Source organism: Sinocyclocheilus grahami, unplaced genomic scaffold (assembly GCF_001515645.1).
Source record: "Sinocyclocheilus grahami isolate Dianchi unplaced genomic scaffold, SAMN03320097.WGS_v1.1 scaffold138.1, whole genome shotgun sequence".
Lineage (NCBI taxonomy): Eukaryota > Metazoa > Chordata > Actinopteri > Cypriniformes > Cyprinidae > Sinocyclocheilus > Sinocyclocheilus grahami.
The window spans coordinates 660,564-672,401 of NW_015505317.1; the positions used below are offsets into that span (position 1 = coordinate 660,564).

An 11,838-nucleotide genomic window follows, 5' to 3' on the forward strand; every position below is an offset into this window, starting at 1 on the left:
CGATTAATCGCATCCAAAATAAAAGTTTTTGTTTACATAATATATGTGTGTGTACTGTGTATATTTATGATGTATATATAAAGACACATACAGCATATATTGAGAAAATATTTACATGTTTATATTTATATTCATATAAATTATATCATATATAAATATATTTAATATATAAATGTAACATTTTTACATTTTACACACTGGTAACATATTTTTCTTAAATATATACATACATGTGTGTGTATTTATATATATATACATAAACATACATAGTATACACACATATATTATGCAAACAAAAACTTTTATTTTGGATGCGATTAATCGTGAATCATTGCGATTAATCGTTTGACAGCACTATTTATTTTATATTGTAATAATATGTTTTACAATATTAAAAATATTACTGTTTTTATTTTTGATCACATAAATGAAGCCTTGCAGAGCATAAGAAACTTCTTTTAAAGACTAAGTAAAAAAAATCTTTCAGATCCCAAACTTTTGAACAACAGTGTATATATATATATATATATATATATATATATATATATATATATATATATATATATATATACACACACACAAGAATGAACCATGAATCTGACCTCCATTCTCAGCCTTCTGAGAAATATCTGGAATCTTCCATAAGATTCTCTGCTGGTCCGCATTCCTATAAACATAGCAATAAAAAATATTATATTATCTACAAAGAAAGAAAAGAATGTTGTTGTTGATCTGTCAAAATGCTCTTTCTCCACATCTAGTACAAGTCATAGTATCATTTTTTCAAACTCGCAATCTAGTACAATCACAATGCTTTATTTTCACAATGACACTTATATTTTTGAAGACTAGTAGTAAATTAATAGAAGAATCCAGTCCATCTCTCACCAGGCAGCTGGAGGAAGCACAGCCTGCAGTTTGCTGACGCCTCCGTCCACAGGGATGAGGAACTGAACATTGTTGAGTGTGACAGGAGTGGTCATGGCACCACCGTTGTATTTGTAGTCTATCCTCAGATCAGTACTGGTGGGCTCACACCTCCAGCTCACTGCTAGATTTAGAGGAGTGGACTGTAGACCCTTCTGTAACACCTGAGGCAAATTTGGTAATGAAGTATTAATGGCATAGCTTCATTCTTGTAAAAACAAAATGGTATGAAATAGTAAACGTTAGTTTTATTATTCGTTTGTTTTAAATTACATTTTTTATTTCGTCAAATTAACAATTTCAGAACTTTACAAGGTCACTACTTGATGTCCAAGGTCAAATCTGGGTCCTGAAGCAAAACCAATTGAGAACCACTTACGTAAGATATGAAGTAAATACCAGTTCTAGATTTTCTAAAATCTAATGACTTCAAGTACTCTTATGTCTACATTGTAGTAAGTTGCTTGTGGTTTCTGCTCCGCCACCTTCTTTAAATGGGTCATCAGGTTCGGCATATTCACCCAGAACTCCTTTGAGTTTGGATTGGGCTGCGTGGTGTCACTGTAGGAAAATTGAAAGTGCATTCAATCTGCAAATCATACTCAACTAATTAGCTATTATCTGTTTTTCCTGTACACTAGGGCTGCACAATTAATCGAATTTCTAATCGCGATTACAATTATGGATGCCACAATTACATAATCGTTCAAAGTCCACTTATGTTATTCTGTGTGCTTAAGATGCTTTTTTTTCTTTCTACACGTTATCTTAAGGGATTTTCCATTGTTTTAATTTTAGTATAACACTATAATACCATTTATATTATTACTTTTTTATCATTTAAAGAAGAAACCAATCCGATGTATAGTTTACATTTGAGGCTTACTGCTATAGAAAAGCACTAAAAGTTTTTCAGTTAAGAGTGTTTTCAGCTTGTTTATTTTCATATAAAAATATGGCATGCAGTTGCTTCACACAATGGTATAAACATTATTCAATGTAAATTGTGATAATTGCAATTACAATTTCGATTTCGAATAATCGATGATTATGATTTTTGTCATAATCGTGCAGCCCTACTGAACACCCTTCAAAGGTTTGGGGTCAATGTTTTTTAAATTTCTTTATTCAGAAATTATGCATTAAACGGATCAAAAATGACAGTAAAGACATTTGCTAGTTTTTTTTAAATTTCCAAATAAATAGTTATTTTGACCAGTCAATTCATCAAAGAATCCTAAAAAAAATTTAGCAGCACAACTGTTTTCAACATTGATAAAAAGAAATGTTTCCTGAGCAGCAAATCAGCATATTAGAACGATTTCTGTCATGTGGCACTGAAGATTAGCATAATGGCTGAGGAAAATTCAGCTTTGCCATTACAGAAATCAATTACATTTTTAAATATTTAAAATGATTCAAAATATTACCATTTATTACCATATTACAGTATTTCTGATCAAATAATTGCAGCCTAGGTGAGCATATAATACTTTGCATTAAACCCCAAACCTTTGAACGGTAGTGTATATAGCCAAGAATGCTTTTGCAAGATCAGTAAATGACCCCTCAGAAAAAAAGACAATGACACACTACTCCTCCAAAAGTGAGGAGATCACATGTGATTAGTGATACAGTATGTGAGTCACCCTCAGCTGACAGTACGGAGTGATTCTGAAGTGAGATCTCACACTGAGAGGATGTGCTAAGCTATACTGAAGTATTAACTCTCCTTCCATAACCAATTATGAAAGTGCATAAGCAATAATTGATAATATATTTGATGGCTGCTGCTTAATTTGTGTGACTAATGAGGAAATATATAATTATCACTAGTCAATAAATATGATGGAGTTTATGGTCTGTGAAGGTTCTGTTGTAGTTGATGTTAGATGAATGTTATTACCAGCACAGTAACTGAGGGTTAGGAAGGACGTGTTCCAGACGACTGTAGTTGGTTATGCTGAAGGTTAGCACAGCAGGTGAGGGGTTATTTGCAAAATGCCGTGTGATGCCTGCTGGGAAGGACAACACCATCTCTCCAGTGATCTTCACCACACACCTTAGAAAGTGACATTATTATACACGTACATAAGTAAAGGTCTGTTGTGTGTAGAAACACAGTGACCAATAAAACATTTCATAAGGGCTATTCACACAGAACAAGTTTTTTCCTTTTCACTGCACTACTTTTTCCATTGTCTTTCTATGTAAACACCTGCTAGATGGACATGTTTGGTGTTCTAAAAAGCAGACGTTCAAGTTAAAAGAAGTTAAACTTTTTTAAAAATGCATCACAAGACCTGGCTTTTTTTTCTCATTCCAGTGCCCATGTCTTGAGTTTTTCAAAGAAAAAACACATTCTATATGAAGGTTGTAATTTTGAGTTTTTTTTAATTGAAAGATAAAAAACTAAAACAAATATGAATAATGCAGATTTATTTTCACAGCCACCCTTTACCAAGGGTGCCAATAATAGTGGAGGGCACTGTCTATATATAGCAATGGCAGCTGTGAAAATAAATCAGCATAATTCATTTTTGATCTTTCATTCAAAAAATTCTAACCTTACATTGAAGTAAAACAATTAAAAGTGGGAGGAAACTCACATTATGAAATAATTGTTTTTCTCCAATGCATGTTGGCCATAATTATTGGCACTCCTAGAAATTCTTATGAGTAAAATATCTCTGAAGTATATTCCCATTCATATTTAATTTTTTTTTAGCACACCAGGGTGACTAGGAGCATGAAATTGTCCAGCCATGACTTCCATGATCTACCACAGGATTATAAATATGAGGAACACAAAGGCCAAATTCCCTTAATCGTCCATCATAAGGAGTAAAATCAAGGAATATAGTTCTGATCCCAAAATAGAAAATAGCTGTAAGAAAACAGCTAAAGCATCGAAAATCCCCATTTCCACCATCAGGACAATAATTAAGAAGTTCCAATCAATTAAAGATGTTACAGATCTGCCTGGAAGAGGACGTGTGCCTATATCATCCTAATGCACAGTGAGGAGGAGAGTTTGAGTGGCCAAAGACTCTCCAAGGATCACAGCTGGAGAATTGCAGAAATGAGTTGAGTCTTGGGGTCAGAAAGTCTAAAATAAATAAATAAATAAATATCAAGCAGCCCATACATCACCACATGTTGTTCGGGAGGGTTTCAAGAAAAATCCTTCTCGCTCATCTAAAAACAAACTCCAGCATATTCAGCTGTCAGACACGACTGGAACTTCAAATGGGACTGGCTTCTATGGTCAGATGAAACTAAAAAAAGAGCTTATTGGCAGTAAACCCACCAGATGGGTTTGGTGCAAACAGGGATAAAAAGTACCCCATGTCCATGGTTAAATATACTGCTGGATATTTAATATTTTTTTCTGCCAGAGGTCCTGGATATCTTGTTCAGATACATGGCACCATGGATTCTATCAAATACCAACAGATAAAAAATGACTGCCTCTGTTAGAAATCTTATAATGGGTCTTGGTTGGATCTTCCATCAGGACAATGATCCAAAACAAACATCAAAATCAACACAAAAATGGGTCACTGAGCAGAAAAGGAAGCTTCTGCCATGGCCGTCCCAGTTCCCTGATCTGAACCCTACAGAAAATGAGTGGGGTGAACTGAAGAGAAGAAGCATGGAGCTGGGAATCTGAAGGATATGGAGAGATTCTGTATGAAGGAATGATCTCTAACCTCTTTTCAGGTGTTCTCCAAACTCATCAGGCATTATAGGAGAAAACTCAGAGCTGTTATCTTGTGAAAAAGACGTTGCAATAATTGGGTGCCAATAATTGTGGCCAACACGAACTAGAAAAAAACATTTATTTCATAATGAGATTTTCCCCCCACTTTCCATTGTTTTACTTCAATGATAATTTAGAATTTTTTGAATGCAAGATCAAAATAATAAATGATGCAAATTTATTTTCATAGCCACCTTTGCTCATATTTACCAAGGGTGCCAATATTAGTGGAAGGCACTGTATGCATACATATATATTTTGCTATGACTCAGTTTCTACAGAGAAATAAATACATTCAAGTGACCTTCAGATACAGCTGAAATGAATAAATGCAAATGAAAATATTTATGCTTATTTCTCTGTAGAAACTGAATATTAGCATAATAAATTTAAATATAATACATCAAATAATTTTAATGTTATATTCATTTAAAATAGTATTATTATTAAATTATATAAAATAATGTTTAAAATGTATGTTATGTATTATTTATTTATTATTACTTAGGGTCTGGTCAGGTATTCTTAGGTATACATGTCAAATGGTATGTATTAACTTTAAAAATTACTTTTGAAATTCCCACCAAGGCCATGTGCTCACATAGGTGTCCATGATAATGCCTGTTAAATCTGATTTTAAATTGAAATGTCCTCCTATTACAAGCCTTTCTGTTTGGGGCCAATTTAGTCAAATATCACTAGTTTATGATGCTGATTAAAGAATCAATATAAACTAACCTACTATTTGGAACTATTTTCAAGTGTTCAATGTTATATTTTTTGAGAAAGTGGTGCTTTATCTACAACTTTATTATTAAAGTTCTGTAAGTCTAGGATAAAATAATTATATTGCACAACTTTAGTGTTTTTGAAATGTTTAGCTTTAATGCATATTTCTATTCCATTAACTTAAAAATTTAAACGGATAGTTCACGCAAAAATAAAAATGACTCCATGATTTACTCACCCTCAAGCCATCCTAGGTGTAGATGATGTTCTTCTTTCAGACAAACACAATCTGAGTTTTATTTAAAAATGTCCTGGGTGTTCCAAGCTTTATAATGGCAGTTAATGGGTGGTGATATTCAATAGTCCAACAGAAGTCCAATAAACTGCATCCATCTACAATAAAAAAGTGCTCCACGGGGGGAGGGGGGTGGGGGGTCTCCTGAAGTTAATCGATATGCTTTTGTAGGAAAAATATCCATATTTAAAACTTTATAAACTGTAATCTCTAATCGTAACCCTTGCGTTCCAGTGGCGTTCCAGCAGATGATATAAGATGTAGGCACAGCATAAGCTTCGGTGAGAGGTGATGAACATGGAAGCACAGAGGAGAGAGCAAAACAAAACACCGGTCATGTAGAAAAAAGTACAAAACTAGGATTTGTAAAGAAAAATGTCGGAAGATTTCGATATAAGCCAAGAGGAGACTGGTTTTCCTTTGTTGTAAATAGGGATGCACCGATATGAAAATTTTGGCCGATACCGATAACCGATTATTCTTTATTTTTGAAAGCCGATAACCGATATGTTGGCCGATAAATCTATATCCAAATTGTTATATACTTTTTGAGAGCCTGATTACAAAAAAGGTCTCATCATTAAAAGCCACATCCCAAACACTTCAACATAAGCAGCCTAGTTTGAACGGTGTACGTTTTAAAAATATTTTTACTCTCCCATTACCAAATTTAGTCATAAAAAAGTCTTACAAATAAATAAAATAATGCAGAAATAATGCAAACAAGTCACTGGACATCATTACACATGTAAAGAATCAAAATGACAAAACTTGGTTCTCACGAGACTAGCATATTCTCACCTGAGCTTACGCTACGACTACATCCTACATCATCTGCTGGAACGCCACTCTCTCGTGAATGTGTGTACTTCAATTAGCGGAATCTAGAGATTACGGTTTATAAAGTTTTAAATATGGATATTTTCCTTACAAAAATGCATCAATTCGCTTCAGGAGGCCTTTCTATTGAATATTACCACCCATTCACTGCCATTATAAAGCTTAGGAGAGCCAGGACATTTTTAAATACAAACCTGACTGTATTCGTCTGAAAGAAGAAAGTCATATATACCTAGGATGGCTTGAGGGTGAGTACATTTTTGGGTGAACTATCTCTTTAAGCAATATATAATATCATATAATATAATGTAATATATACATTCATGATTTAATAATGTTGCAGAATGATGTGGGTGTCTACATTTGAACATAAATTCAGTGGTAAAAGAAATGTTGACCAAAGATTACAATTTATATCTGTAAAATACAATTCATTAAAATTCTAATATTTTATAATTAATACGATATAACACAGCCCCTTTTCCCCCAATAGATGCCACAATACAATACGAAATTACAATACAAAATTACAATACGAAAATTAAAATTACAACACGAGACTTGAGTTCACTGTTCATCACTCTGATAATTTCTTAGTATCATATATTGTTTCTTAACTGTAATTACAATACGAGACATGACTTCACTGTTCATCACTATGATGATTTCTTGTTGCCAGATGTTGTTTTCAGCATTGAAAAAAAAAAAAACACTTCAGCTGAATTTGTTGACTGTCATGCTTGATTTTCAGTGTCAATTTCTTCAACAAACAATGGCCTTTGGCTGTAGAAGCAACATGGTCAGGTGGTGTAACTGGTTTGAGTCAATTGGCGTAACCAGTATTTTTCCTAAAAATATAATTATATACAGGAAAATTAATGTGGAATAAAATGTAATCATCTAGTTTAGTGTAATAACATGGTTTTTTAACAATTTTTACATAATTTGTCAAAGATTATTTTGAAAACAGAGGTGTCTTCAGCATATGTCCTGCCAAATATTGAAAAATTGCATTAAAATTTACATTTAGAGATGATTAGACTAAATCATGTCTAGTCTAGTCCAAATGACTAAATGTAGACTAGACATTTAGTCTAGTCTTAGACCTCATTAGACTAAATTATGTATTTATTTCTATGAGTATGCGTACATGCCATCTAGGTGGATAAAATATTTAATATATTTCTCATTCTTAGGCAGTTACACCATTTGACATTTTCAGGTACATTCAGTCTTAACGTTAAAAATGGTGCACATGTCATTTTTAATTACATAAAATCAACAAATACACTATGTGCATTTTAAAATACCAGATGCATGCTTATATATATATATATATATATATATATATATATATATATATATATGCTGTTCTTTCACTCTTTATATATAATTGTGTGTTTTAATATTAGCATTTAATATATGTATTTCTATGAAAAGGGGCCATATATATGCTGTTCTGAGATTGCCACATACTTATTGGGGTCAGCTCCTTTGAAGTAAGCATTAACTGTCTCTGTGAAAGCTGCAGCAACAGGCAGTGTATCCTGGGCCCCCATGGTGAGGGGACTGGGCCCTCGAGAACAGCCTGAAAGAACAAAAACACGCACACCCGCAGATACAGTGTGTTTACAGACAAAACACAATTTCGATCAGTCGCTGAGATACAACACAGTGGCAAATACATGGGTGACAAAGAATGGGAAAAATGGAAATACAAACAAATAGACAAACAAAACATCTCATAGTTTGAGACAATCAGCAGCTGACAAAACAAATTTCTTCATTTGCACTAGGGCTGCACGATAAATCGCATGCGATATTTAACGCGCATCTTATCAGTAAAGCCGGTTCTGTAATCAGCGGTAAATCTCCATCACGTGCGTGCTTTCACATTGAGCAGCATTAACTACACAGAGCCGTTGTTCACTGACGAGCTGCGCAAAACCACGTTCATATCCGCACGATTTTTTGCGCAACACGCAAATGATGGAGATTTACCGCTGATTACAGAACCGGCTTTACTGATAAGATGCGCGTTAAATATCGCATGCGATTTATCGTGCAGCCCTAATTTGCACTTAAACCCAGACCAAAAATCTAGAACAATGCCTTCTTCAGATGGACTCTATTTTCTGTTTACTTTGCTTGACCACACTGTTAGGACTTGGTCAGTAAAAGTGTATTGTCTTGTTCTAAGCAAGCTTGTTCAAATTTTTAATGTTGAATAGGCCAATCATGATTCGATTTCACCTCAAGCATTAGTTCCCAAAGGGCAGTTCACTAGCGGGGAATACAAATTGATGCCCATACAACAACATGCACACACAAGTTCAACACTCTGGTTTCAAGAATAATAATAAAAAATAATAATAATAAAAAAGAAACTTAGGTGTGACATTTAACTAAAGTAAAAATGTGCAGTTATTTATATGGTTGAATTTGATCAAGTAAGTAGCAAAGACACTTGTAAATAAATTGGCATTAAAACCACAAAGTATACCTGTATTAATTAAAGTTTTTATTGATTTTAAGGAATATTAAATCTGGTTTTGTGTGAGTGGGATGAGAATTCCAATGAATTTAATGATTCTAATGCAGATTCCAATTCCAATGCTTTCGGTTCCTTAATGATTATGAGTAATATTGAGGAACAATAAATGGACATTGTTTCAAAGTTTGGAAAAATTTCAGATTTTACACAAAACCGTAACAATAATATTATTTATAATTAACAATTATTATTATTTAATTGTTACAATACAATTATTTTTTTTCAAATTGTAAGCATAAATTATACAACAACAGGTCTAGTACCATTTCTAGCAGATGCAACTTGTATTCTTTTTCTTTATTTTTTACTTTATTTCTTTTTAAACACACAAAATGTAGGCTTTTCCACATTTTCTATTCTAGTTTCAATTTTTAATTTGAATGCAATTCCATTAATTTGGACTCATAAGAACAATCAAGGATAAGTGTAATATATGCAAAAGATGGAAGAGAAAAAGAAAGGAAGTTGAAACAGAAAACACTCAGCTTCAATGGCATGCATTTGAAGCTGAATCATAGTGTCATGATCCAAGACCAAAGTCGAAATGAAGAGATCAAAGCAGACGAGCCACAAAACAACAAGAACGAGAAATCACACAGTATTAGTGACGAAGGTAAAAATATGATGAATATGATCCTTGAAAGAAAAGAAAACCTGCCAATGACTGTAAGATGAACAATTAAAGGGCAAAGCAGGTATACAGAGCAAAGCAGATGTGTGGAGGACAAACAAATGTGTCACAGTTGGTTTTGATGAAGGAATGAATGCGTGAGAAAAAGGGGGAAGTCAGATGTCAGATGAGACTTGAGTGTGAACGCGCTACGTCCTTAGATATTAACCCCAACTTACCTTCAAATGTTAAATAAAACTTGCCTCTGTCAAACCACACGAGGGAGGGCTGGTCTGTCTCTGTGTTGGAGGGGGAGGAGGTATAAGGATGGGGGGAGTGAGGAGAGGCAGGGAAGGAGAAGGGGGAGAGAAGGACAGTAGCGTGAGTCACACACAGGTCCATCATATGGCACAGTGATGGGGGCCAGGGGCACAGGTCAAAGACGGTCACAATTCACCTCAGACAGAGATGACTATGATATGTGAAACATTCACAAATGTTGTACAGCACACTGGGCAAAAAATAAATCAATCTAATTCAATCTTTGTGTAGTTATCAGTCATTTTATTTGAAGCAAGACTCAAAGTATGAAAATAAGGTGACATACAGCTACTACACTCTAAAAAATGCTGGGTTAAGTATAACCCAGTGCTGGGTTAAAAAGGGACAAACCCAGCTATTGGGTTGTTTTGACCCAGCGGTTGGGTTGTTGTCAAAACAACCCAATAGCTGGGTTTGTCCCTTTTTAACCCAGCTCTGGGTTATACTTAACCCAGCATTTTTTAGAGTGTATTAGCTTCAGATTTATAGTTACTATTAATAACAATGCATGTGCAAACTTCTATTTTAATGTGCAATGACAGCTGAGAAGCGATATTTTTTAAATCTAGGGAGATTCAGAGAGTACAATTATGCTCTTACAAAGATTTCAAAATTCTGATTTATTTACGTATAATATCAGGACAGATGAAAGCTGGAGATGATTTGAGCTGCTTGCGAATTAAAGCCTTTAGATTCAAGGATGACGTTAAACAGCTTATACTTAAACTTCTGAAGGAACAAATAATCCAAAATGGAAAGTTCTGTCATTGACGTTTTGATGTCACACCCTTTTGATGAAAAACATTAATAAATAAATAAAATAAAATAACAGTATACGGGTTGTACGCTGTTCATTTCCCCCCCAAAATTCTAAATGCCAACATCCTGCCAACTATGTTACATTTACGTTTATTCATTAAGAAGATGTTGGTATCTAAAGTGACTTGTATCACAGCAGTAGTCCTTAGGAATTTTGCACTATATTCTAAGTCTTTTGTAGGCATACAATAGCTTTGTGTGAGGAACAGACTGAAATGTAAGTTGTTATTGATGAATGTATTCTTCACTGATGTGATTCTTGAGGTTAATGATCCTTGCTGGAGATGAAGATTATCAGCATATAGTGATTTACATTTTAGTCTGTTCCTCACACAAATGATAATATAACAAAAGTCATACAGACTATTTTTATGGTGCTTTCATAATAATTTCTCATAATTTCATTTCAGTGTGATTTGTTCCATGGAAGAAATAACAGCAAATGGGTTTAGAATAACATGAGGGTGAATAAAAGACAGAATTTCATTTTTGGGTGAAAAAGTTTTTTGTTATTTTGGTAACATCTGTGCAATGTGAATGTAGGAAGCTAGAGCCTGCATTTTGTGAAAAGTATATCGTGTATATTTCTTCATGTCTCATATGTGAATGGGAGGAGGTAGCTGCAGTTGGGATGATGGGCAAAAGGGGGCAGTAATGAGTGACACAAGAGGGAAATGTAAATGAGGGCTTCTTCTACTGCGCTGGAGAGGGGTGATCCAATTTCAGACAAAACCAGGACCAGGACTATGAATGACATGAAGATCACTTAAGCAATGAGAAGATGTGATTTGTACAGTAATGCTGAGCATCTCAATGTGTTATCTTGAACTGTAAATTTGATGTTCTAATGCTGCGTTCCCTTCAACTCAGAAAGTCCTGGAATAGTGCAACAGAAGATATATATATATATCTTATGTTTATATATATATATATATATATATATATATATATATATATATATATATATATATATAAACACA

General features: G+C 33.8%; 1 protein-coding gene across 1 annotated transcript in view; it reads right to left on the bottom strand.

Annotated features, from left to right (window-relative positions):
* Window positions 1-11,838, bottom strand: part of LOC107591196 (SH3-containing GRB2-like protein 3-interacting protein 1) — a 104,741-nt gene that overhangs the window by 3,614 nt on the left and 89,289 nt on the right. Inside the window, exons 21-26 of the mRNA XM_016280277.1 lie at window positions 9,958-10,017; window positions 8,031-8,142; window positions 2,834-2,989; window positions 1,356-1,488; window positions 889-1,091; window positions 603-667 (exon numbers count right to left, since the gene is read on the bottom strand). Coding sequence (XP_016135763.1) covers window positions 603-667; window positions 889-1,091; window positions 1,356-1,488; window positions 2,834-2,989; window positions 8,031-8,142; window positions 9,958-10,017 — 729 coding nt within the window. The remainder of the gene's footprint in view (window positions 1-602; window positions 668-888; window positions 1,092-1,355; window positions 1,489-2,833; window positions 2,990-8,030; window positions 8,143-9,957; window positions 10,018-11,838) is intronic.